General features: G+C 43.3%; 3 protein-coding genes across 4 annotated transcripts in view; 1 reads left to right on the forward strand and 2 right to left on the reverse strand.

Moving 5' to 3' along the window:
• Nucleotides 1-10,190: 10,190 nt before the first annotated feature.
• Nucleotides 10,191-16,945, reverse strand: LOC308368519 (vacuolar protein sorting-associated protein 72 homolog). Its single transcript, XM_080842706.1, has 6 exons — nt 16,547-16,945; nt 16,249-16,401; nt 13,526-13,643; nt 12,129-12,305; nt 11,681-11,825; nt 10,191-11,198 (listed from the first exon to the last, which is right to left on the reverse strand). Exons 1-6 carry the CDS (start codon nt 16,661-16,663, stop codon nt 10,736-10,738), a joined length of 1,173 nt encoding a protein of 390 aa, XP_080698832.1. The 5' UTR covers nt 16,664-16,945; the 3' UTR covers nt 10,191-10,735.
• A 506-nt stretch (nt 16,946-17,451) lies between these two features.
• On the forward strand, nt 17,452-19,854 carry cUnh11orf58 (chromosome Un C11orf58 homolog). 2 transcript variants are annotated; one of them, XM_080842769.1, is made up of 5 exons: nt 17,452-17,596; nt 18,292-18,375; nt 18,557-18,617; nt 19,012-19,121; nt 19,470-19,854. In XM_080842769.1, the coding sequence occupies exons 1-5, from the start codon at nt 17,543-17,545 to the stop codon at nt 19,683-19,685; spliced, it is 525 nt and encodes a 174-aa protein (XP_080698895.1). In that variant the 5' UTR covers nt 17,452-17,542; the 3' UTR covers nt 19,686-19,854. The 2 variants fall into 2 exon arrangements, with proteins under 2 accessions (XP_080698895.1, XP_080698896.1); XM_080842770.1 differs by having other exon boundaries at nt 18,560-18,617.
• Nucleotides 19,855-20,813: 959 nt separating this feature from the next.
• Nucleotides 20,814-27,907, reverse strand: part of plekha7a (pleckstrin homology domain containing, family A member 7a) — a gene marked incomplete at its 5' end in the record, with an annotated part of 74,070 nt that continues 66,976 nt past the window's right edge. The window contains 12 exons of the mRNA XM_080841663.1: nt 20,814-20,857; nt 21,143-21,279; nt 21,495-21,628; nt 21,817-22,023; nt 24,283-24,504; nt 24,717-24,811; nt 25,159-25,246; nt 25,847-26,032; nt 26,404-26,561; nt 26,689-26,797; nt 27,192-27,293; nt 27,494-27,643. Coding sequence (XP_080697789.1) covers nt 20,835-20,857; nt 21,143-21,279; nt 21,495-21,628; nt 21,817-22,023; nt 24,283-24,504; nt 24,717-24,811; nt 25,159-25,246; nt 25,847-26,032; nt 26,404-26,561; nt 26,689-26,797; nt 27,192-27,293; nt 27,494-27,643 — 1,611 coding nt within the window. The 3' untranslated portion in view covers nt 20,814-20,834. The remainder of the gene's footprint in view (nt 20,858-21,142; nt 21,280-21,494; nt 21,629-21,816; nt 22,024-24,282; nt 24,505-24,716; nt 24,812-25,158; nt 25,247-25,846; nt 26,033-26,403; nt 26,562-26,688; nt 26,798-27,191; nt 27,294-27,493; nt 27,644-27,907) is intronic.

The raw sequence follows: 27,907 nt of genomic DNA on the forward strand, positions 1-27,907 counted from the left end.
CTTTGTTTAAGTCAACTCTCCCTAGGGCAGCAACGGTAGCATGGGACCGGGCATTCGCAGCTTGTCGCCGGGTACAGGCAGAAGAACGCCGAGGTCCAAGCCTAGGTGTAGCCCGCCTCCGCACCGCAGAACCAGTTCGACTGGCCCCGCAGACGGAGACCGCAGTGTGGGCCCATGTCCCGGAGGTGCCGAGAAGCAACCAGGACTGTGTGCTCATTGAAGACTGCTACCATGGGGCACAGGAATGGTGCGTTGCTGTGGCGAACATTCAGGATGGGCGTGTCCTCCTGCGAGTGTGCAACCCCCACCTATACCCGGTCGAACTGCCTCCTCGACGTCCTCTGGCACGGGTCCTGAGGTTGGCTCCGGGTGACATCCAGGTGCCCAACCAGCTGGTGCTCCGGAGGGAGGGTGAGACGGTGGTGGAAGTAGATGTTCGCCCTGTGAGCAGTGCCCTCCCCGACCACTTAGCCTCGCTGATCCATCAGGTGGAAGGTTTAACTCCTCTGCAGCTGCAACGCCTTGAGGGTCTACTGGGACAATGGCAAAGCGTATTTGCCCAGAGTGAGGAGGACCATGGCTGCACTGACGCAGTGTACCACACCATCCCGACGGGAGATGCCGCCCCCATACGTCAGCGCTACCGGCCAGTGCCTACTAAACCTCTATGCTGAGTTGAGGACTCTACTACAGGGGATGCTAGAAGGGGGTGTCATTCGGGAAAGCTCCTCCCCCTGGGCATCGCCAGTAGTACTCGTTAGGAAGAAGGACCAGTCCTGGCGGTTTTGCGTCGATTATCGCAAGTTGAACGAAGTTACACACAAGGATGCTTTACCTCTTTCCCGAGTAGAGGAGACGTTGACAAGCCTGAAGCAAGCCGAGTGGTATTCCACCCTAGACCTGGCCAGTGGCTACTGGCAGGTCGAAGTTCACCCAGCAGACAAAGAGAAGACTGCATTTGCCACGCCTGTGGGCCTGTATGAATTTGAGAGAATGCCGTTTGGGCTATGCAACGCCCCTGCTACGTTTCAGCAGTTAATGCAGCGGTGTTTAGGAGGTCAGGTTCATGACTTTTTGCTAATCTATTTAGATGATCTCATTATACACTCACCTGATTTTGATTCCCATTTAGACCACCTGGGACAAGTTTTCATGAAGCTGCAAGACCATGGGCTGAAGCTGCAGCCTTCCAAATGTCGTCTCCTCCAGAAGTCAGTGCAGTATTTGGGCCATGTGGTTGGTGGGGGTGGTGTGCCGACGGATCCCAGCAAGACCCAAGCTGTGCAGCAATGGCCAGTTCCAACAACTGTGTGTGAGGTCCGTTCATTTCTGGGGTTTGTGGGATATTATCGCCGTTTTATCCCTGCCTTTGCTCGGAAGGCTGCTCCACTGCACTCCTTGCTGCGGGGTACCGGGGGACATAAGACTCGTTCTATCCAGTGGGCCGCCCAACTGGATAACTATGATTTTTCTATGCGTCATAAACCAGGGTCAGAACACCTGAATAAAGACGCACTATCCAGGCTTCCGGAGGCCATGCTTGCAGGACATGTCGCAGCCTCATCACATGGGGACCCGCAGGAGGAGGCATGGGCGGAGCGGCAGTCCAGGGATCCGGAGCTGGTGCATATACGTCAGTGGCAGCAACAGGGGCGCGAACCATCTGCAGAGGAGCCCAAGGCCCTCCAGAATACTGGTCGACAGCTGTTGGGAGAGTGGGCAAACCTAACAGTGAAGGAAGGGGTTTTGCTTTGTAAAAGACCAGCTTCTGGTTCGCCAGGAGGGGTGACTGTGGTGGTGGTTCCTGTGGCGGACAGAAGGCAGGTTTGGACTAGCTACCACGAGGCCCTGGGACATGCTAAGGGGTACAGACTACTGCTGGCACTGCGGGAGAGGGTGTTTTGGAATGGCATGAACAGGGACAACCGCAAGTGGTCAAAGAAATGCACCCAGTGCTGCCTCAATACCAGCATGGTGGGGCCAAGGGCACCTCTTTGCTCGATTGAAAGCAGCTACCCATGGGAAACGCTAGCCCTAGACTACCTGTCACTGAACCGAGCCGGTGACCGGCACCCATACATATTGGTCATTGTAGATCTTTTCTCTAGATATGCCTCCGCAGTGCCTACAAGGGACCAGACAGTATCGACTACAGCTAGAGTCTTGTGGACTACGGTTTTCCAACCCTTCGGGTGTCCAGAGAGAATCCTGAGTGACCAGGGACCTGCGTTTGAGGCGGAGTTGACCCAACAGTTTTGCGCACTCTACCACTGTCACAAGGTGAGGACCACGCCATATCACCCACAGGGCAATGGAGCCTGTGAGCGTATGAATCAAACCCTCCTGGGGCTGCTCAACACCCTCAGCCCAGGTGAACAAGGCCGCTGGCCAGAGCATATAGGTGAGCTGACACACGCTTACAATAACACACCCCACAGTGCTACTGGGTTGGCCCCCTTCTTTGTAGTTTTTTGTAGGCATGCACGGCTGCCGGTCGACCAGCTGATGGGAATACAGCAAGCAGGGTGGAGAGGCAACACCCTTGAGTGGGTCCGAGAGCATCAGGCCCGCCTAACCTCGGCATATCAGTTAGTGCGGCAGGGAACTCAACAGCGGCAGCAGCAGGACCAGAAGCGCCACAATCAGGGGCGGAAGGCCCTGCCAATTCTTCCGGGAGAGCGGGTTCTGGTCCGGGATTTCCACTGCCACGGCCAGGGAAAATTAGGGTACCACTGGGATCCTCGACCCTATGTAGTGCTGTATCTGCCCTCTACTGACCGTCCTGTCTACACCCTGCGCCCAGAAGGCCGGGAGAGGCCCACCCGTACGATTCACAGGAACCACCTGTGCATCCCGCCTGCTAACTGGGAGGACCAGAGGGGGACTCGTGGAGATGTAGGTGAGGAGGCAGGGGAGGGTAGTATCGAGCGACCAGGGCTGGGGTGGTGGCCAGTAGGCTTACCTGTCCAGGGAGGGCATCCAGGTCCAGGGGGAGCCGTAGTAGTAGCCGAAGGAACGGGCCCTGGGCAGGAAGGTGAAGCGCAGCCGAATGAGGAGGTAGCCCCTGTCCCTGTAGCCCGGCGGTCGCAGCGACCCAACCTGGGAGTTCGGCCAGCTAGGTACCAATAGCCGGGACGACTATTGATTTAGTGGGGGGGAATGTCACGATCAGTGGGGTTTTGAGGCATCAATGTGTGTATAAATATTAAGTGATGTAATTGTTAATTGTGTAATGTAATTGTGGTTTGGGTTCATTTCGGCATAATGGACAATTGCCTTGTGATGGATGATTCCCAGAGACGAAGGGAATACTGATTGGGTGATGGACTGATTGGACTAATTGGACTGTGATTCATGGGGAGTTGTGATTCGGGACATTGGGAGGAAAAAACCTTTTTATAGAGAACGTAAAGTTCGCTGGAGAGAGAGAACCCCGGGTCGGCCTGATGACGTGATCTTGGAGAAACAGCTGATGGAAGGCAGACGGCACACCGCTGGCGGCTGGAGGATTGAGAGAACGCAACAAACCAACTCAGTGAAGGAAAGTATCCACTGTTTTAACTCTCAACTTACTGTGTGTGTGTGGGCCAGCGAGTGTCTGTTTCATTCTGAGTAGCCTATGCTTTCTCTCCGAGGGGTGCCGTCTACGAAGAGCTGTGCCGCAGGACCGAGGAGAGAGACGACGGCTGATATGCGTGATCACACGTCTGCTAAAGGAAAGTAATTGTACTGTGCTATTGCTATTGGCGTGGATGGGCCATCGCTGGGGTTTTGCTTGTCACTGAAGCTTTCTATTTCTCTCCTGAAGGCGATCACGGTGCAGGGATATGTCTAGGGTCACGGCTGCAAACACGGAAGCTCGAGCTGCAAAGACGGAGTGTGAATCAACGCCATTGGCCACAGCCAGACCGGACCAGTGACGGGTTTACGTGGTGCATTGTGGGACTTGTTGTTTTCTTGGTCGGCGAGGAGGGAGCCGCCGACCAACGTATTCCTTTCTTTTAAACCTGTTAAAATACATTCAGTTTGGTGTTTGTGTCTCAGAGAGGTTCAGACCTGCATTACTGTGGCACGACATAGGTGCGCGAGCACAGTCCTGCTGCTGCCCCTGAGGAACCCTGGGAGGCTGAGGAGGCGGAACAAGGAGCTGAGGAGGAGGAGGAGGAGGAAGCTTGAGGAGCATCCTGATCTAACCTGTGGGAGAAGGACAGAAGAACTGGGTTAAACTGCAGTTTCTCCAATTCATGTCACAGTCTCAAAACAGCCAGCTAGTTCCAAGCTCTTTGATACCATACAAATGACTAGGGCAAACTTTTTACCCACCGGAATGTTATGACAATTTACACAGACAGCGATAAATGGAAGAGAATATGACGTGTGTGTGTGTGTGTGTGTGTGTGTGTGTGTGTGTGTGTGTGTGTGTGTGTGTGTGTGTGTGTGTGTGTGTGTGTGTGTGTGTGTTTGTGTGTGTGTGCGCGTGTGTGTGCGTGTGCGCGTGTGCGTGTGTGCGTGTGTGTGCTTTGAGTCTGGGTGTCCAAAAGCAGTACATGAGCTTGGTCACCGGAATGTCTTGTATATTCAGTGACCTTTTCTGAAGCTGTTCTAAACATGGCTTTTACCTCAAGTCTGTCAATGAGCAGGTTAACATCAAAGCATAGATATTGGATGCAGGGGATCTAGCAACCACCCCAAGTTTTTGTGAGACAAATACATACCACTCTACGTCCACATTCTCCTCCTTCAGGAGTGAGTCAGACAGATAGGGCATGAGGACTGAATGGTAGCGGATAGTTGGCCCATCAAAGCGTCGCTTCTTGTGAACTTGCTTCTTTTTATCTGCCTCCAGACGCTCATAGTTCTCTGAGAAACAAGGAGACACACTGAGCAAATTCTGAAGAGATCACATCATAATCTCTACACCTTTGCACTCTTCACTGTGCAAGTCTTCACCTGGATAGCTTTTTTCAATTTTGATTTAGTAGGGATGCAACAGCTTCATCTACTTAATCAACAAAAACAATACAAATAGTCATTAACATTTTACAACTAGCTATTAGACAAAGGTTATTTATTGATCTGTGGAGTAGCTAGAGTACGTCACTTTACTGTAATGAGAGAGAAAAACTAAATCTAAAAATGATGGTGCACACCAACGTGACCAGAAATATTTAAATTTAAGATCATTTCACCTAACCCATGCCTTTGAAAAGGAGACATGTCGCTCTGTAGAGGAGGAGTTTAGTTCAAAGCCAAATAAAGTCTATTAGCGATGCAATTAGAGGCGACTGCTGACATGCTATTCTAAAATGAGTGCATTAACACTGAAATTATGAAAATAAACTTTGGAAGCTGTTTCCATATCAACATATTTGTGTCACTAATATTGGTGTAATTAGCTATAAACTTTAACTTTAAACTTTGATACAGATTAGGAAATTAGACATCCATATTGAGAGTGATAGCCACTGCTTACCCATGGTTGACATTCACTAGAATTAGAAAAGATGCTTTTATCATTGGCACTTCTAGACATCCAAAAAGCCAGACACTTTGTATGCACCCGGTTGTGGTGGGTAGTGTGTGTGTGTATGTGTGTGTGTGTGTGTGTGTGTGCACCGCTCCAAAGACCCTTTTCTCTTTCAACTGCCCTCTACATCGATGCAACAGACCTTGCAGAATGCATGATATTCATCATTGCTACTTATAAGATGCGTGCAGAACAAACACAGCAGACATGGGATGGGAAGTGTGACTTGGACCTCAAATTTCTTTAGCTCTTCATTAAATATGTTTCACGTACAAGTAAGTACTGATATATTATACAATTGATCTTAATCCTTAATACATTTAATGTTGGCCTTTGTTATGTAAGCCTAATGTTAACGTAGGCCGTGATCTTATTCCACTTGTCAGAGTTTGCACAATAGGCTGAGCCGGGAGGGGAGCGTACGCCAGGTCGACTAATTTTGTTGATTATATCATTTTCAGACTTATCTGTTAATGCCCACCCTGCACTTGGGGTGTCCAAATAAATGAATACATAAAAAAAAATAAAGATTACACAACATTTTCTGTTCTCTCCACACCACCCATCCTTTTCTTCTTCTTACCAAGTGGTCTGACATTGACCTCAGATGTGATCTTGGCCTCCGCCAAAAAACCCTGGGTGAGTGGTTGATCCTGGTGGGCCCCACGGCGCCTTCTAGGGGCCTCTTTTCATAACTGCAGTCGCATGAAAAATAATCTCTGGCCTCTTGCCAAACGAAGTGAAGTGGTTTGGAGGGAAGGTTTACTCAGAGTTAACTAGATCTTGTAACAAACACGCCCTGAGATTTGTAACCCTGATTTTATGTGTTGCAACATAAATACTATTAGATTCTTATTATACAGTCAGAAACTGCAATTCCTGTCCATGTCTGGATGGAATTAGTGCACAAGGAACATACATGGCTTATCATAGATTAAGCTGTGAGACAGTACTGAAAAATATTATAATTTATTATTAATGTTATTGAGTTCTTTAGCATTTTCCTTTGCTCTGGATGATTTCCTCCAGACAGAAAATCTTGGCTGCCTAGTCTCTGCCCCCTCCTCTTTTGCTTTCTTCCTCTCCAGTTTTTCTGCCTCCTTTTTCTCCTTAGCTTCCTTCCTTTTCTTTTCCTTCGGCTCGGCCTCGTGTACTTTCTCCAGCTCTTTCTTTATCTTTTCCACCAACTTCCTTTTCTTTTTCAGATCAGCATTACTGATCTTCTCCTTCTTTTTAATGGTTTCGGCCATGAGACGCTCTATCTTATTCTCAAACTTTACGTCAATCTCTCCCTGAAGGGTCTGGTTCTGAACAATGATCTGTTCAATTTCCTTCTGCCTGCAGAAGCTCTGAGAAAAAAAATGTCAAATCTTTTGGGTTAATAATGATCTAGATTATAGGAACCATAGGCAACTTCAGTAGTAGTAGGCCTAATATTAGATATAAGTCATGCTATAATTACAACTTTTTTTATGGAAACTGTGAGTTACCTGGAGGCCATCATTAAGGCACGGCGTGTTGTTCTGAAGTTTTCTCCATTTTTCTCTCAACATCCATGTTTTGAAAACCATGGGAGTTCTCTCTGTCCGGCTGGTCTCTGGAGTAGACTCGTCTGACACCTGAGGAAAACAGACACAGCACTTTCTCAGTGTTCCTTCATGTTTTGTAGGATAAAAGTAGACATCTTTAGATGATCAACTACTAGACTAGGTGGGATGTGTAGGTGAAGGTGACATTTCTCACCATCCATTTCTGAGCCTGTCTCTTCAGGTCACCTAGCAACCTTTGCTTGATGGCAGCAGCAGTCAGCACCGTCGATAAGGTGCAGTGCTCTCTCTCTGCGGTCCGTCTGGCCCAGTTCTCAGAGTCTTTCATAATCCACTCTGACTCCTTGACCATCATTTGATAGTAATCCTCTTCCTCCTTCTGCTCCAGGAGAATGAGCACCCTCCTGTGCTCTATTTCCAGAGCTAAAGATTTCGCTCTCTCCTTTTCCCGCTCCACTGTCATCCTTTTCACTTCGTGTTCCATCAGTGAGATGGCATCTTGATTCAGCTCTTGCTCTTTGTGTCTGGCAGCCTCAGCAGTTGCTACCATCTCCTCTCTCTCTCTTTGCCACTCCTGTTTCTCTGTCTCCCTGGAGTCCTCAAGCCATGTGATGTCCTGGACAAGCTTCTTCAGAGTCACCCTCATGGCTTGCTCCTTGTATTGTGCCTCCTCAGCCATTTCAGCAAGAACATGTTCCAGCTCATTTGCTAAGGTCTTACTCAGGGCTGCTTTCAGATCCTCACTAAATCGGTCCATTGTGGAAATACTGAGAACATAATAGTTTGCTTAGTCAATGCAGATTTGCTTGTTTTCCACACATAAGTCCTAATCAATCAATACTTCACTTCAGAGGTTTACTGTAATGAACATACATCTACTTTAAGATTATTGTATTATATGTATTGGTTGAACACAACTAATTGTGGTTTGTTGAGATTTTTTATAATAGATATCCAAATCTAGCAGAAAAGAATTTGCGAGCAGACATGACAAATTGATTGATGTTTGGACCTTAAATCGAATTGATCCACCCATAAAACACACCCACATCCTATTTTGGGTAATTTGTGTGAATATGTTTGCAGTTATACTGACAAAAGTTTGCCTTGTTTTCAACAAATATCACCATTATGTTTGTCTTTCCATTGCAGACACAATTTACATAATGATATTATACATAAAACTTTATCATTACTAAGCATTACCATTTGTTTTTTAAACAAAATAAAAAAATAACTTACCTGAAAGGGGATTCTATAGTTCTTACAAGATACTGTATATGAAAAGTCTCAATGTCTCAAAAACTGCTGCTTAAAGTTTTCTGTGTGTACTCTCAACTCCTTGCTCATACAACTGACAACATGTCTCTACTTTACTTTACTCTACTACAGTATGTGTTCTACTTTAACATTCTAGAACCTGTCACTGTGACATCAGTGTTCCAATTACCAGCTGTCACTGACATCATTAGATAAAGTTGTGACACAAAAGGCCCATACTTTTGGGCTGCCAGTGTTTTGGCAGTTAATACTCTTGAGTGTTTTATTTCCTTATTTGACACTAGAACTTCATCAATCAATTTCAAATATCAATCTGATTTGAGATATTACTGAATTCCTGTGACAGAGCCGTGTGTGGTTTTCATTTCCTTACATTTGATTAATGCAGTTGTTAAATTATCACCTCCTTAAAGGGGTCTTCGAAGGATAATTCATTTAACGTGCTTTACCTTATATATTTTCGAATAACACTTGTAGATCTGATGAATTGTGCAGAACCAAGGTGCTCCAGTCTCGTCGCCATAATAGGCTTTGACTATTCTAACCATTCTATCATTCTGAAGTGTGGATTTAGGTTAAGTAATAGTCAACATATAAGCAACGTTACTTGAAAAATAATAAATGTTAACGTCACTGTGAAGTTGTGCTTGTTTCATCACCGAAAGAAATGTGTTGATTAATCTGTTCTTATTAATATGCTGTATTTACGATAGGCTGAAGCAATTTTTTAGGGGACTGCTCATTCTAGACGGATGGAAGAGTCATCTTATTGAATGCTGTTCTTCCTTGTGACCTGCTCTAAAACGTGTGAATTGTGCAAACAGAGCTGCTCACTGCCAAGGTTCTTGAGTTCAAGTTCAAGTGCTTTATTTGTTCAGCTTTCAATACCATAGTCCCCCTCCGCCTGGTCGTCAAGATGAGGTCACTGGGGATCAACACCCAAATGTGCAACTGGGTGCTCAGCTTTCTCACTGACTGCCACCAGATTGTGAGAGTAGAGGGTGGTGTAACCTCTGGGCCGCTGGCTAAACATAGGTGCCCCCATGGGTGCGTTCTGAGCCCGCTGCTGTAAAACATCTACACATATGACTGCACAGCCTCCGGAAACTCAACCTCCATCATTAAATTTGCCGACGACACCATGGCGCTGGGTCTAATCTCCGAAAACAACGCGCAGACCTACCATAACTAAGTGGCAGACCTGGCACTGTGGTGTAAGTCTAACACTCTGGCCCTTAATGTCAAAAAGACAAAGGAAATGGTGGTGGACCTCCAGCAGAAGCAGGACAGCGGGTAACCCCCCCCCCACCATCAGCGGGGAGCATGTGGAGAGGGTCTCCAGTTTTAAGTACCTGGGAGTGCACCTCACTGAGGACCTAACCTGGACCCTTCACACAAAACACCTGACAAAATCTAGGCAGCAGATGTACTTCCTCCTGAGGCTTAGGACGTTCAAGATCTCCCTTCCCATCCTGAGGACCTTCTACTCCTCAGCTGTTGAGAGCGTCCTCACAGGATGCATCTCTGTCTGGTACGGAAGCTGTGCCGCCCAAGATCAGGCCAACCTACAGAGGGTGGTGCGCTCAGCTGAACGGACTATCAGAGCGCCCCTACCCACCATGCACCACCCCAATGCCAGCCTCTTCAACCTGTTGCTGTCGGGTACATGCCTCCGCAGTCTTAATTCAAGGATTGAGAGACTCAGGAGGAGTTTTAACCCAAGTTTTTAAATGTCGCTCTCTTCCTTATTCTATTTATTTATTTTATCTTACGTGGAGCGTAGAGCCTTTAGACCCTTAGATGTGTACAGTGAACAAACATACATAATAACAAAGGAAAAGAAAATATTTATTTGATACCACAAAATTCGGTTACAAAACTGCTGAAAAAAAACAACATACTATTTTTTAGGACTAGTATCAAGACCTGCAGAGTGACTTTCACTGCAAACCTTTATGTGGGATTTAAAGGGACACAAGTAGAAAATCAAGATTAAATCATCTTTGATTCAATGCAGGAAAAAAAAAGAATCATTCAACATAAACAATAAAAATAAAAACAAGTCAGCAGGGGCAGTTGAAGTTGTCATACATCCACAGGTTATCAGCACACACCGTTACACACATAAACCTTGATATGTAAGAAAACGTTTCTCTCATCATTGCTGTGTTTTCTGTGTCGGTTTGATTCATGTTTGCTTTCAATACCCAAACTATTTCAGATCTCACTGAAGTCCCTCCATCATCACCAAGACCTTGCAGAACTCTTCTCCTACAATGTCTCAAAAAGAGTGATGCTTGGGTGGAAATCTGAGCAGTGAACTGACCATCCCCTCCTGGTACTGCCAACAAGCCATATAAACCATAATCCCTCGTCCTTGTTATGTGGTGACCACTGTTTGTTTAACAAGCGTCTTCTGGCACATGCCCTTAGAGGTGGCGACAGTTGAAGCGGCAGATCCATCTACTGCACCACTGCTGGTGGCAGCACCCCCTACCACATCTGTTGAGGGGAAGCCATGGGCAGCGACATACTTGCGGTAGGCCTCTCTGATGATGCGGAAGGCTCGGGCGTTAGCGTAAGGGATGTCCGTGACAGGATCGCGGTACAGCGCTGGCTTGTGCGTCACAGGACACACCTCCTGCACTGGGAGCTGGGGGCCAGAGCCCCTTGTTGCTGCAGGGAACATCATAGACATGGAATCTTCATCACTGAAGGTGATGTATGTGCGCGAGCACAGTCCTGCTGCTGCTCCTGAGGAACCCTGGGAGGCCGAGGAGGCGGAACAAGGAGCTGAGAAGGAGGAGGAGGAGGAGGAAGCTTGAGGAGCATCCTGATCTAACCTGTGGGAGAAGGACAGAAGAACTGGGTTAAACTGCAGTTTCTCCAATTCATGTCACAGTCTCAAAACAGCCTGTAAACCAAAGCAATAGTTCCTAGCTCTTTGAAACAAAACAAGATAATAGGGCAAACTTTTTACTACTTTAATGGTGGTGACCCACCAGAATGTTATGACGATTTACACAGACAGCGATAAATGGAAGATAATATGACAGGAGTGTGTGTGTCTGTGTGTGTGAGCTTTGAGTCTAAGTGTCCAAGAGCTGTGCATGAGCTTGGTCACCGGAATGTTTTGTATATTCAGTGTCCTTCTCTGAAGCTCTTCTAAACATGGCTTTTACCGTCAATGAGCAGGTTAACATCAAAGCATAGATATTGGATGTAGGGGATCTAGCCTGACCTAAATTTCCCTTGGGATTAATAAAGTATCCATCTATCTATCTATCTAGCCCACACCCCAAGTGTTTATGAGACAAATACATACCCCTCTACGTCCACATTCTCTTCCTTGAGGAGTGAGTCAGACAGAAGGGGCATGAGGACTGAATGGTAGCGGATAGTTGGCCCATCAAAGCGTCGCTTCTTGTGAACTTGCTTCTTTTTATCTGCCTCCAGACGCTCATAGTTCTCTGAGAAAGAAGGAAACACACTGAGCAAATTCTGAAGAGATCACATCATAATCTCTACACCTTTGCACTCTTCACTGTGCAAGTTCTCACCAGGATAGCTGTTTTTCTATTTGTATTTGATAGGGATGCAACAGCTTCATCGACTTTAGTTCAAAACCAAATAAAGTACGATTAGCAATGCAATTAGTGCAGTCCATTGAAATTATGAAATTCTACTTTGGTAGCTGTGCCATATCAACATATTTTTGTCACTAATATTGGTGTAATTAGCTTTAAACTTTAACTTAAAATTTTTCTTCTTACCAAGTGATCTGACATTGACCTCAGCTGTGATCTTGGCCTCTGCCAAAAGCTCCTCCTGGGTGAGTGGTCGATCCTGGTGGGCCCCACGGCGCCTTCTAGGGGCCTCTTGTCGTAACTGCAGTCTCATGTTGGTTTTGCGTGTGTGCTCACTGGTTGATTGACGCACCGATTTACGCACTGTGGAGGTAGATGAGAAAGATGACAGAGGGTCAGTTGGTGTTGTTGATGTTGGTTTCACATCAGATTCATGTCATAGGCTCTGTTTGAATAGTGTCCTAACTGAGGGAAACAATCCAGAAGAATCTAAATTATAGCCATGATAAGATGATGACTTTATTTGGCTAAAAATTGCTTTTTATGGCTCGTCATGTGGTTACACTTTTATATGTGTAAGATTGTTTGACACGAACATTATTAAGACACTTCAGCTTACTCATGTAAAGCATCATTTGTTATATAATATTCATTTCTAAAACTGGTCTCCATGAGAGTTTCATTTTTGTTTAATCATTAAGAACATGGCAGTCCCATGTATTATACACAATATATATGTAATAACTGAACTGTCACAGTCTGCACTGTGTTATGTCTTTTCCTTGTTATGGTCTATTATTTTGTAGTAGTCTTGCATGCGTTTACTTCCTGTACTTCCTTGTTTTCCATGTGCTCCTTTGTTTTCCCAGTCATGTGCCTTTGTTTCAGGTCTCTGGTCTTTTTTGCTTAGGAAGGTTCCTAACTGAGTGAAATGACTCAGAAGTATCTAAGTGGCATCCATTACAAGAGCTGGCCGAATGCTTAGGAAATGCTTTAATGCTTAAGTGCTTGAATGCTTCCTTTCATATCTCCTTTAGCATAGGGTACACTGGAGCTACCTTTACAAAAGGGAAGGAGAAATACTGCCCCACAATTCCTTGCAGCAGCAACAACAACCCAATCAACAACCAATCAATGTGATTTTGGAACACGTTAACATACGTTAATAACATCGAACTCTCTTAACACTGCGGTTGTCTTTTGTGAAGTCCTTATGAATTCTACTTCACCTCTTAGAAAAAGACAATAGGACAGACTATCCGACCACAGCCATAGTTACATATGATATCAGTGAAGGTGGCAGTTATGGTCATGATATTAAAGGCTGTCAGTACTATCTGCTAGAAACTGAACAGCCAAGCTAATTCAACTCCCTCCCTTCAGAGTTCTCCTGGAGTCCCTCCCTCTGTACATGCATTGCAGTGGTACTTTAGCTTGGAAAAGTCAGTACAGAAATATGGGTCAGTGTTAACCATGTAGTTCTCTTGTGGATTCAAAGAACAAGCAGCCACTTATCTATAAGGAGGGTGTTTTTTTCCACCCTGAATAGCATACAGGTGATCAGGCCTGACCGACCTACTTACTTTCAGCAAAGTCCTGGAAGACCTGAGCAGTGCGTTTCTGAGGGACCTTCACTCGCTCTATTTTCTTCTGTTCAACTGAGGGCTTCTTTGGCTTGGGTTTAGCCACTTTAACTGGCTCCTGAAAAGAAAACAAGTTGCAAACCCATTGTGTAAATGGGTCAATGACAAATAAGGCTTTAAAAAAAATATTTTTTTAATGTGTTTTCAAAATTGATGTAATGCATGTTGAAATTGGAGCAATGTGTTGAAACAAGTCTTATTTGATAAATAACTTTTCAAAGTGATTAAATTCATTTTTTGACTGTATTTTTAACTTCACCACCCAATAAATGTCAGGTGGCGCAGCCAAATATTTGTAAAAAGTATATATATTTACCTACTATTAACTCAAAGTGATTTTTTTAGCAAGTGTTCCTTAGTTTGTATACAGTGCCTTACAGATTATTATTTTGTGTTTGTTTTTTGTATTAACAACAATTTTAGATTATCGCACCCTAGCGCCAGGTATTTTGTAAATGTTAAGTATCCAATTTTACATTTAAAGACCGAAAAATTGTTTTATGAATATACAAAATTAATGTTTTCAATACAATAGCTATGCACATCATAGTTTGAAACCACTTGTCACTTTAATCTATTATTTATTGTCTTAAATACAAATGTTACCTGGTCGCACCACCTGACGATTCAGTTGTGCCACCTGACAACAGTAGTAATGACTGCATTTTTATTTCAAATACAACAAAAAAATATTTAAGTTAACAGTCTCTGCTGATGTTAAGGTAGTATATTGATCACATTTATCAAGGCTATTAAAAAAAAGGAAGTGACTTGATCAAAAACAGGATATAGGCCACAGGATCACATTCGGTATAGGAATAGGCTATAGTGCAACAGATTGATTAGATGTAGCCTACTGTAATTGATTGCAAATGATCAACAACAAAGTCACACTCTAAAGTATCAGGTTTTGATTTGATACTTTACTCCAAGGTTCTGATATCACTTTGAGGACATCCTTTGTATAGTCAAAAATGATATCAGCTGGATGGGCTGAGCAAAAAAAAAAATATTATTTCGGTACTGGGTGACTGGACCGTCACTCATTACGTATAAAGTTGTGGGGGATGGGTTGCATTTCCTCATTACATCCCTCAGCACTGGCTCCAAGTGGGCCCACACAGCTCTCTCATTGTGCCGAAGGGGCGCAGAGATGGTGGCATAGGCCTGTTAGCCAGCTGTTGTATAAGCTACACAGGTGTGGACTGTAGCTAGCTTCCGACTCCCTCCAAAATGGAAAGACTGTACCTCACTATGAAGCTAGCAGGAGAAGTTTTCAGAAAAATTGATGTGGAGGACAACTTCATCTTCTCTTAGGCTTTCTTTCAAAAAACCTGCATTCTTTGGCTTGGTGTGGCCAATTGTAGTGGCATTTGGCTAGCACGGCTGTTGAGCTTATGGTTGAAATGTTTCAACAGTTCTGTACAGGTTCCAAAATTTGAAAGGTCTGACAACTGTATAAAAGTATCTACTACCAAATCCAGGCTTGCATTACAGTTTATCATACCTTTCTTTTCTTTTTGCAAGGTATATTTGTCTTGCAGCCGGATAATTATGAGCTCCCTGTGTCGTGCAGATTTTTCTTTAGTTGATAATGACATCTAAAATGATTTAAAATAATCATGAAAATGTTAGAAACTATATACCATCTTTAATATTAAACTTATAAACATTTTAGAAAATTAATAGACAATCTAAGAGCCTTATATATCATATTATAATTAATAATAATATTATAAGGTATAATGTATAGTTAAATTCCCTGCAGTTGCGCCACCTGACTGACTGGTTGCACCACCTGACATTTTCCCCACTAATTTCAAATTAAACAGGCCTCTAGTTGGACACCTGTATTAGTTTTTGAGTTCAAGTACAAGTTCATTCATATAATAATTTAATGTAAAAAGAGCTTTATGATAAAATAACATTTCCCTAGTTTTACATTGGTTGTACCACCTGACATAGAAAGTGAACCAATCTTACTAGGAGTTGAAAGTAACTATTTTTATCAAAATTTGAGAGAAAATTACCAACCTTTTCAATCAGTCATAAAGGTCAATTGGAGTCCTCTAGATGATTCAATATCCTGTTTACTATTATTGACATTCTACTTCAGAATAAAAGACACATTTTTACGGTTGTGCCACCCTGCCATTTGAGAGCTTACAAATTGCTGGACAAAAGTTTTTTAATTATCTCAACTAGATCAAAGTATTGATATCTGGAAAATTGGAATTATTTGAAAGGTTTCAAACATAAAATCATGCCAAAGTATTTTACTTTGAATTTATTTTCATTAAAACACCATTTTTTAATACTTTTTTAGTCTGTTCATTTGCACGGACGGTTGCGCCACCTGACATTTTGGGGGTTTGAGATCCCAAAACATAAAATAATATCCTTTTTTCTGATTTCCTGAAAATGAATTCAAACTAAATAGATTTAATAGAATAAAGTGATGCATGTCATGAATTGATTCAAACTATTTAAAAATAAAATGATGCAGTCGGACACAAAAATATGCATGTCATGTCATTGACCCAAATACTGTATTTAATGTACAATGACTGACCTAACTTCCTAAACAAAACTTTTTGTTATCTCTAGGTGAAACACAACAAACCATTTACGAGTTCTGTTATATGTCCTGTTGATGTTCTCACCTTATAAGCTTTTGTGACGACCCGACTCTTTCTGCGGGGCGCGTCATCCTCTTGGTCGCTGTCCGGCTCATCCCCTTCATCGATATCAAAATCACTGTCCACTTCATCTTCAGTGTCCGAATGATCTCCTTTATACTCGTCATCGCCCGATTCCTTAATTTTTAAACAAATCGGGTCAAATCATAATTTACATGAACCTACCATACATATACTGTGTCTAGAGCTGGGATGTGTGCAACGTACAAAGTAATGTATTGTTGTTGCATTTCTCATATTCACAACAACGCAAAATTCTTACTTCGTTAAAACCTCCGTAGGTTGTCTTGTAGAAATCATCTTCTTCCTCTGCAGTCAGTAAAGTTGACATGCGATTGCCCGCTGTTTTTCGCTGCTCTCGGCTGTTTGCCAAAGTCATGTTTGCAGTTAAGTGTAGGGCTAGTATAAAATGTGAAATGCACTGGAGGAAACAGGCACCAACTATCGCTTGTTATTGATATTTAGTTGATATGGTTCCTCTTGTAAGTCAGTTAGAAGCACCGTTTCAGTTCAGGACCCAACATACCCAGCTGAAATGAACTACCGTTAGCAGAGTAGCTAACTGCATTTATTAGATAATTTGAATGTTAACTAATACGGCTCGCGCGTCCTTAAATCATCTAAACAACCATAAAGAGTATACACGACTCTCATTGAAATCATAAACTATTCTGTATCAAACAGAGGGTTAATTAAGTTGATAGTTGATCTCCGGCCCAAGAGAAACACAATGCACTAAACCAACGTATCCAGAGTCGATACCGTGTAACAATTGCACTTCCGGGTTAGCAACATCTGTCATAATAAGGGTCCAAGAAATGTAAGTAAAATACAAATGATACAAATTCTTGTTACCTTGGCACACTTTGAATAAGTCTTATGCACAATTATATTAAATACATCATAAATGTGAGAACAGTTACAGAACAGCTACAGAACAGTCAACACGATTAATCAGCAAGATGTAGCATCCTTATAAAGTATCTTTGCCTAAAAAGAAAAATGCATATTACAAAAAAATAACTTAGTTTGAATTCTGCTAGGCAAAACAGACATACAGTACGTTTCCACCAGATCAAGACTTTTATTTGGACAAACTTCTGTACAACTTGCGGCTGAACCGGAATAATACAATGTTGTAATTTTTACTCTGCCCATCACAACAAATCTGAGAGGATCCAATGAATTAGCAGATATCTGTTAGACGGAGAAATATTGTCATGTTTAGAGTACTCTAGAGTGGATTCACACGGAGAAAATGAGTTCGTCACACGATCGACAAGGGACAAAGAGACCTGCATCCCCTGATGAAGTGTGTGAGCTCATCTGGTCTGCCAGAACATTGCGATTATTTGCCAATGTTTAGCTAGCTTAAAGGCTACGTAGCACTCCGCTACTTTCCCGTCTTATTTTGCAGCCCTGCAGGCTATGAATGTATGTGGGCTGAATAGATAACGTTATGCTTAAAGTGTGTTTGTCACCTGGATTGCCAGCAGGTGACCATTAACATCAGTAGTTACAAGCTCCAGTAGCTTGTAACTGCCATATGCTTATGGCATCTGAGCGTAATCTAATTCAATTTCCATCTTTATGGATCTCAATTGCGCTGTATATAACTCTTATGTCCTGATCTATTATGTCTTCAGTTATTTCCGAATTAGAGGATCACCTGCAGAGGACCACAGTTGATGATGTCTCTGAGTTCATCTATTGCCCCCAAACTTAATTTCAATGTGGATCTATGGCGGTTCACTGCAGTAATCTCACGAGGCTAATATAGGCTCGCATATGGCCATATGACCTCATCAATTGTGATGAGTCTTCAGAGGAAAAGATTCATTTATCGGTAGGACTAAATTGAAAGGGTACATCTGACCAACTATTGTCTGCAGGAGTATTCCAAACTGCGTTCATCAGAGTTTTCACGCAGTTTTGTTGACAATCAGCATTCTTGATTTTGTTACACAGTCTTAGTGTACATCATGTGTTTATTTCCCCCCTGATTAGGCAGGGGCGACACAGTGGGAAACGGCAGACCTGGGCACAGATGAGAGAAAACAGAAGTTTCTGCGACTGATGGGTGCAGCCAAGGTCTGTGTACATAAAGTGGAGTGTGTGTTTTGTTAGGAATCTCTCAACATGAATTTGAAATATTGCGTAACCCCTGGCATTGTTTCAAGGCTGTACCTTTATTTCAAATCATGTTATAGGCTACTGTGTCTTATTGTTGGTGAGCGTTTGTAATGAGCTTGCTCTTTGTATCCATCTTAAGAAGGAGCACACCGGACGGCTTGTCATTGGAGATCACAAGTCTACTTCTCACTTCCGCTCTGGTGAGAACACTGTATTCAAATGTTGAAGCTATATATTTTATCATGTAATTGTCTGTTATCAACTAAACTCTTTGATACTTAAATACAATTAAAAGTGCTCAGATAGAACTCAAACAACAAAAGAGAGAAAAATGCATAATTTCCCTGCCATACTGACTGCAGCAGATTGTTAACAGTGTTAGCATTGTCCATATACTACGCTCTTAGCACAAATAACAACACTGCCTTTGAACAAGAACATTATCTACATAATGAGTTTATAACAAGTCAACTTTCATCCTGAAATGAATGTAAATTCTGTATTGGTTCTACAGGTTTTCTATACCTCCCAAGCAATGATAATTTTCAGCAGATATTTCATATCCTCACAGTATTTCACTCATTCCTGTGTTAGGGACGGAAGATCAGAAGATGAACTCAGAGTTGGAGCAGCAGTACCATCAGAGCTTGGATGGGGTGCTGTCAGGGCGCAATCGCAGGCACTGTGGCCTGGGATTCAATGAGGTGAATGGGGGTGGTTAGAAACTTGTATACATGTATATGTTACAGTCTCACTAGAATAACACTCTTGAATTTCTATATTATCCTGTGGTATGGTGCTGTGGCTACGGCTCACAAGCTTCTAGATATACATTTATATATTAAGCAAGCACTTTTATCCTAAGCAACCTACAATACCTGTGTAGATAATATTTCTTATCAGTATGCTGGCTCCCTTGGAATCAAATGTATGACATTGATGTATTGGCAACTTCTTATAACAGTTGTACAGTAAAACAGGTTTCTGGAGTGTAGCCTACACAGTGTGTGTTCATCTGTTCCCCCACACTCTTCCCGTCCTGATTCCCACAGCCTGACCCACCTCCAGTAACTCAGAGTCCTGCTGAGACAGACAACCCCAGCAGCCCCAAACCTTCCACAGACGCTTCCAAGCCACAGGAACCTAGTGACAAGAGTCCCCCTCCCCCCTCAGAGGAGAGCAGTGAGGACGAGTCTGAGGAAGACTCTGAGGAAGACGGAGACGACAAGAAGAACAGCTTCAAAATGACATTTATGAAGTCATCCTAAAGAGGAAAATGAGCGAGAGACAGCATCCATTTTTCTAGATGTGAACTGACAGACTCCAAATTGTGTTCATGTTTCCTTAGCAGCCAATGATGTTTTGTTTGTAAAACTCTGTTCTGTTTTGTTGGACTTTTTTAAACGACATTCATAAAGTTGAAGGGTACAGAATTTTTTTTCATCTGGTCCGTGTGATCCATTTACTTTCTTTGATTTTTGTGCCCACCCTGCCTCAACACATGTGACTCACAGGTGCACTATGCGGACCCAGGTTCAGTGATCTCAAGAGCTCCCAGCTCTCCCTGATAGCTCATTCTTGAATCTCATCAGTCATTGTTGAAAGCCATCACTGTCATCAATAAAAGTAAAATGCTAGCAGCTGTCTGCTAACCATGTTCTCTTCAGAGTAGTGCCTCAGATTACCCCATTATAGCTCTTTCCCTGAGTCTTTTGCTTCAAACATTACTGAAAAATGGAGAGATGAAAAAATGATTTAGCTAGCATAGTCTTTAAAAATGATTACTGCTACCTGGGATGTCTGCGTGTCTAATCAGCAAGTCAATTGGGATGTGATTGGCCAGATTTCAAGGAACACTATCACACAAAGGCAAACCTTTAAATATTAGCATTTAATTCATGTGACTCTTTTTTTCAAACTTTTAAAACAAAATCTCATTTAGCAGCATAATTAAAAATACTCAGAATTGACCAAACTGCAATACACACAGTGCATATTTTGTTGTCAGAGTCAAGTGTATAAAAAGGAATCGCAAGTTGTTCTCCGTTGCTTCCACACTGATTCTATGAGCAAAAACTCAATTCGTTACATCAGCTCTCCAGAGAAATATGTACTTGTCAAAACTATGAAGACCTTTTAACTTGCAAAGTTGGATTCAAATGTTTTTTAGTGGAGTGATTGGTTTTGTTGGAGATGTCAGACATGTACAAGTGCAAAACAAACCAATATTATTCAGTGTTAAAAAAGGCAAAGAAGGTGTATTTGACTCAAACAGATTAGGATTAATTTACAAAACATTGTAGTCTAACGAAAAGCATTTGTGGGTCATAAATAGGACATTTTTTTTTACATATTTGTTACATATATATGTGTAAATCAAAAAACTGAATCCAGGAGGGGAAGCCATCGCATACAGCTTATTGTCTAATGGAGGCCCGGGCTGAAAGCACAAACACAGGACATCATATTTCAGAGAGCTTGAAACAACACTAAACATGTACTGGTACTATACCACAGATGCCCTACAATGATGCAGCCATTTCAGGTTAAAACAAATATTCTTGTGTAGTTTAAAGTTAATCACAGGCAGGGGCAAGTAGTCTTTTTTCCAGTATAGAACAGGTTTAAAAATGCCCTTTATACCACTTGGTGCAGAAGACCTTAGTAAACCTATGAACTTCTTATGTGTTGTGTGAAAGTAAGATGTGCTAATAGTGGTGCCCACCTGCTGCAGCCTGCTTGATCTTCATCGATGCCTCAGATGCCAACGCACGTGGAATACCCACAATCCTCTCCCTCTGTTGCAGGGTAGAGTCCAGCTCTGTTGTGTCCACGTTGAGGGAAGACGCCATGTTCTGACCACTGAAATGGAGGAACCAGTGCTTGGTTGGCTACTTATACTGTAGTTACAACAGCTTGTCACTGTTACTCATGCATTTATAAATGCGACACTTTAAAAAACCGAGGTCAATATTTCACAAAACTGAAAACTCTGGTATTTGACAAAAAGACCACGTGATTGCTCTGATACTGAAATACAAATGTGAGTACTGTAACAGGCCAGATCAGGTCCTTACCCTGACTTGGCGAGGAGGTTTTTGATCTTCTCTGTTTTAAGGTGGCGGACTTCTATCTCCTCGGAACTCAGGATCTCCTCGAGCTCCAGCTCAACATAGCGTCTGGGGATTGGCACCTTCGGTGGAGTAGCCAACTGGAATCAGGCAACAGATCAGATAGAGGTTCACTGTTTCATCCAATGAGTTTGATTTTAATTAGAAATAAGCTTGAACTTTAAAAACTAAATTAGCACGTAAATAAACCCCAGATGTTTTTGGTACACCTGATTGCAAAGACAATTTTAGATGCTGAAGCAAAAGAAAGGGTGGTGGTGTTCTATACCTCTCTACTGATGTCAAACTCAAAGTCCACAGGTTCAAGGTCCTGCTCTCTCATTGGCACAGCCAGTGCTGTAAGCCACTCCCCATCACTGCTCACTTGTTCTGATTGGCTGGGCCCATTCAGGCCCCTCCCTTCTGCAGTTTGTTGCTCCTCCCCTGGCACTGTGCGTTCCATCAGCTGTGAATCCAAATCCTGCTCCTTACTTTGCTATGGAGAGTAATATGACAGTTATCACAAGTATGGACCAGTATGGACCAGTCTTCAATCTTTGGGGAGGTCATGTGGCGCAGAAAGTGTATATGTATGTAGCTTAACTTATCTATTGCTTTTCAGTTTACCAATGCATATGACGTGTAAATATGATGTTAAGATGTAAAACAAACACATAAGATTTTGAGGATAACATCAGAAATCAATTACAGTTTGTAATGTGCATCGTAAAATTACCAAGTTTGTTATACTGTGGGAACACAAAGCCATGCATGAAATCCCAGCACCCCAGAATCACACTTGCAATTTGTGTGTCAGACCCAGAAAGAGACAGAGTGGGTATGTGCACATTCCAAACCTCAGCATGCAGTTGTTTCATCCAAATACCTGTGCAGGCATAACTAATCCATATTTCAGAGAGAGGAAGCTACATGGTAAGAACACATTCCATCTCACACGTTAATTTCCACTTGACCACAAAACAAATAACACTGTAGTCACTTCATCAGGACTCATTGGTTTTTATTCAGCGCTAAAGTGCAAACCTACGGTATCTACATCTGAGGGAGATGGAGAGGGAGATAGATGTTCAGCTGTTGTTCAATTCAGAAAGGTTCTACTGGTTGGTAAACATATCGGACACTTTAGATAAGACACAGACAGGTGTTCAGTGCACGCACAGGTACAGTAATGACATTTATTACACACAAGCACCAGGTAGGTACTACGCTTGTCACTGTGCATCAATCAACAGGTACATTGATGTTGACTTGAAACTTGAGAAGTCACTAAGTCAGTATGCAGAAACTGCAGTAAAGATACTTGATGTATGGTGGATCTGTCCCTTTCAAAGTTTTCCTCCAGTCTGTTACTGTCAGATTCGGCATGAAATATAAGGCCTTGTAAAATCTTGCTGTTAGATGGAAACATCTAGTTTGAATGTGTAAAGGCTGCCAAAATGCATACGACACAAACTCAAAAAGCATGGGTCCTAACCTGTGATGTCACACTCCACTCCGGCAACCACAAAGTCAAGGGTGAAGCGGTGTTGCAAACATACACCAGTGCTAAACATTTGGGTTTGAGTTAGAGAAGGAGTTATTGTCAACCACAGCACACTGTTTAGATAGTCAGACTTTCCCCTGGAGGCACCACACCTAGAACCATCTCACATGTCTGAGGCAATTTCTCCAGCCTGTTTAAACCCAACATTTCTGTGTCTGTTGACCCCAGTGCAGTCACACACAGATCTCTTGGCTTTCAATAGGCAAATATATCCAGTATCTAAGAGCAACCACTCTTAGTCTATATTTTCATCATTCTGTTGTGTTTCACTGTTTATGGTGGAACACAATCTCACAGTCTTAAATCTTCCACCCCAAAGGCTATTGTTTAAAAAAAAAATGATTTTAAATGTGAAAGCAACTCTTCACCCTGCCAGTATCCTCACCACCACGAGAAAAGCAATCTCATATCTTTACGCTTATATCGTTATCTCATCATCACGCGCACGCGCACGCACACATCTGAACCTGCCTCTGAAGGCAGGGATCTTGTCTCATCAATGATTCACACAAAAAGGCACTTAACTGATCTGATCACAGAGAAGATTGCAAAGGTAAACTGATGTGTATCAAATGATTGCTCAGACTTGATTTTTCTGTTGGACATGCAGTTATGAGAGTAGCCAACTGATCAGGTTTTTGATGGTGGAAAATAAATCAATCAATCTGAATTGGAGGTGGATAAAGTCAGGTAAACATTTCCCCATTACATATGAAATATTAAAAATAGAGATTTACAAATGTCACTACAAAAAATATTTTAAATGATTCCATAAGTTAATGTGCATAATTAACATCACTGAAAATATACATTTACAAAAATTAGTTCCACTTTGAGAGGAAATTAGTTCTTTGTGTGAGAGGAAAGAGAAGACGCCCAGAAACCCTCTTCTTCTCACTGAAGTACATTCAGTAGTCTTGCGTGAGTGAGAAAGTAAGTTGTGCCTCTCCGCAGCAGAGTAGCTTAAGCAAGACAAGCACCCCATGGCCAGTTCCCAAAGTGCAGCAATGTTACCAATCTTACCGGCTAGCTAGGCTTTAGTTTAGCTTAGCTTAACCCACTAACTGTGCTAAGTGGCTGTTGATTACATTGGGAGTTTGTTGGTGTTAGCATGTTAACGTAAGGTTAGCTCGCCATGTCTCTGTGATGATGCGTCCTGTGCCTGCCGGGGTAGGGGATAGGGTAACGTACTGATGCGGGGTCAGAGGTCAGGGGGCGGGAGGTGGAAGTGGAAACGCTGGAGAGGCGCTCGCCCTGGCTGAGGTTGCGTTTGCGCTCCCGCACTAGCGCCTTCTGATGCCGTTTCATGCGCTCCAGCTGCTCCTCGGCGGTCATCCGCGCACGGGGTTGAGAATGCTCGGCCTGCTGGGAGTCTGTGCTGTACAGCCTCTCCAAGGCACTCTTCGGTCTCTCCTGAAGACAGGATAGAGAAAGAGAGAGAGGGAGAGAGAAAGTGAGACAAAAAGAGAGAGAGAGCGGGTAAAAAGTGATCTAGGCTTGTGTCAAGAACACCTTCACTGTGACTTTCAGTAACAAAGTCGGGGCGGGTACAGTGGTGTTGTGAACTAAAAATGAATGCGGGCACCTTCCAAGTGACAGGACAGAGCTACAGAGAGCTGACCTACCTGTAAACCTCCTCTGAAGTGACTGCCTTTCCTCATTGTGACAAACGAGGACAAATGGCTTGTTTGGTTAATCCTGGAGGACGAACCAGACAGGCCTGAGGAGGAGGAAGAGGGGAGAAGGACAGGAAAAGAAAAAGAGGATTCTGTTCTAACACCATGGAAACAGGTCACACAAACAAAACCGAAATATTTTAATGGGGAAATCAGTGAAAGGCAAAATGCAATCCTAACAATAAAATCACTTTTAAATTGGCTGAAAAGTATAAAAATCCTCAGAACTATTTCACATCAATTCACAAATATTCTCAGATCTGTCACTGCAGAGTCAGATGGCCGAGTGGCTGGCATCATTAGTACATATTTAACGGATGATGCCATGCTGGCAAATACACTCTTCCACCAGGGCATAATGTCGGGGATAGGGAGCAGTGGCATTCTCTACCTTTGTTTGGCAGTGTCTGGTAGCCACCCTCGTGCCCCTGGCCACATCCAGCCAGCTCTGGTTCGCTCAGGTACGTCCTTAACTCCACCTGTAAACATTAGCACACTGCCTGAGCCCTAGACAATTCCCTTACAGACATAATTAAGACCTTTGTCAGGTTTTTAATGGCACACACTGTTATTTTGCATGTTTTTTCTGTTGGGGTTCTCAGTGGAGGAAACCCCTTTTGAAAACAGGGAGAACATGCAAACTCCACACATAAAGCCCTGGGAGTTAGCCCACCTGAGCACTGAAGGTCTGGGGATGACCTGCCCCCCAGAGCCAACAGCGTCCCTTTCGGGAATCGAACCCATGACCTTCTGGCTGTGAGGCGCCAGTGCAAGCAGTGCAAGCACCTGACATCAGAGTGTGCCAACACAGCATGCAAATGTGGACAATATTCATTCCAAACAATATTTCTTTCTTTAACCTCCAGGACTTAAGTGTCTTTAAGACATTTTGCAGCCAACTGACCAACTTCTAGCACTACTCTGGCTCCGCTATCACTACTTTACGAGTTTACCAGATCCCGTCTAGGTGAAGGCTGGGTCTCTTCTCTGACTGAGCCGTCATCTGGGTCACTATCTGGTTATCTGCCTCTCTTCTCCGACCCTGGGACATGTCTGACGAGAGGGGAATTGGTTCTGACCTTGCTCTCTAAGGGGTAGTTGCCCTCCCGGTCGCGTCTCCTCCCATCTGACTGGCGCTTGAGGCCGCGGACTGACATGTGTCGGATGACAGCCGCCTCCTTGGGCAGTGGGGGCACAGCCGGCGGCATGTCCTCGCAGTCGTAGAGGAGGGGCAGAGGGGGTCTGGGAGGGGCTGGATCCTCTGCCTACACATTAACATTATAAACACAATGTCTCACCTGAAGTTCAGTACTTTATCATCACACTATGATCTGACTTTATGTTACAGCGTGTCATTGCGTCTGTTCTTTCATTAAAACACCCTAAGCTTCACCTCTGTGTGTTTTTTAATTCCTATTGCTTTAGACTGAAAAATGAATTCATGTGTCGTTAAAAGATCTAGAGAAGAAGAACTACTTTAGAGATCCTACAGAATTCTAATGGTAGTGGTAAAATTAGCAATGATGAACTATCAAACTCTATGTTTAGAAGAGTCTGTTTCATTCTTTAGCTACTTTTAAATTGGATCTGTTTTCCATTGTTTTTGGTATTGATATGTATGTGGGTGTGTACTTACCCATGTTGGCACTGATGTGTGTGTTGGGGGTGGTTGCCATTGGATAGGGGGGTTCTCTGTGAGGAGGGGGCTACTCCTAGATGACCTCTCCCCAAGAGAAGGGGTCACACAGCGAGAAGGCACGATAGACTCAGGCACAGATGTGGCAAGTCTCCGCTCTGAAGACACACACACACACACACACACACACACATTACATGCCTTTCTCTGGTTGTATAAAAATAGGTGTACAGGTGACAGGAATCCAGCAGGTATTTAGTGAGCACAAGGTGACAGTTTCTTTACCTGGGTTCTGCACTGAGTTGATGGTGATTTTATAGTTGGCTTTGTTGGTACTTAAACCTGCCATGACATCTTCAATCCTCCACAACTCTCTCTTCATTTCACCTCTCTCCTATTGTATGTACACACACACACACACACACCACACACACACACACACACACACGCACACACACACACACACACACACACACACACACACACACAGACACACACACACAGACACAGACACAGACACACACACGCACACACACACACACACGCACACACACACACCGTTAAGATACCTAATAAATAAAGATATACCTAATAAATAATAACTTATTTAAATCTTTTTATTTCAACACAACAATGCTCTTTATACCAAACTAACAGTGCCAAGAGGAAGCATATCTACTACTATTAGCATGTCCTTTACATTTACATATTTAGCCATCCATCCACCCACTCATTTTTTCTCTCTCTCTCGCTCTCGCTTTCTCTCATTACACACAAACACATTTTACCTGTGAGTCAGTATAGAGCTCCATCTGCCCCTGAAGTGCTTCTCTTAGCTGCAGAACACACTGCTCCTGCCTACAGTACTCCATCCAAGAGCGTTCCATCTCCTACATATAGTAAAATACAAGCACATACACACACACACAGTATTTAAACACAAGTCACAAGAAAACACAAGATATAAACACACAAAGTTTAGAGAAACAATAACCTTCCATGCAGTCTAATGTCCTATTCTACAGACAAGACACCATAGATCTCCGAATAGCACCATCATCAAATGTGTGGGTGTGCGTTTGAATTTTACCGTGGAGACCCAGGAGACTTGGGCACGGATGTGCACCACGTCCTCCTGCAGTAGTTTCTGCTGGCAGGCGATCTTCTCGGCGTGGGCCGGCTGGTCTTGGTACTTCTCCATCTGCTGATGGGACACGTCTAGCACAGACTCCAGCTTGTCCTGGCATAAATCAAACATGACTAATGCACTCATATTCCACTACATATTTCAATATGTTTGGAATATCAGTGTTCTAAGGTGAATTTCACATTCCAGTGTTTTTAAAGTGACTCATGCTGATCTGAAAGCCGCTATGACCCCCAAAATATTTCCCCCTTTGTAAAGTTACTACTCCATTCTATGTGATACACTAGAAATATTCAACAATTGTTGTACAAAAGGTCTTACAAAAATTAATACTTCAGGTCAGATGTACAGGGAAGA

The sequence above is a fragment of the Sprattus sprattus genome (genome assembly GCF_963457725.1).
Source record: "Sprattus sprattus genome assembly, chromosome: 7".
Lineage (NCBI taxonomy): Eukaryota > Metazoa > Chordata > Actinopteri > Clupeiformes > Clupeidae > Sprattus > Sprattus sprattus.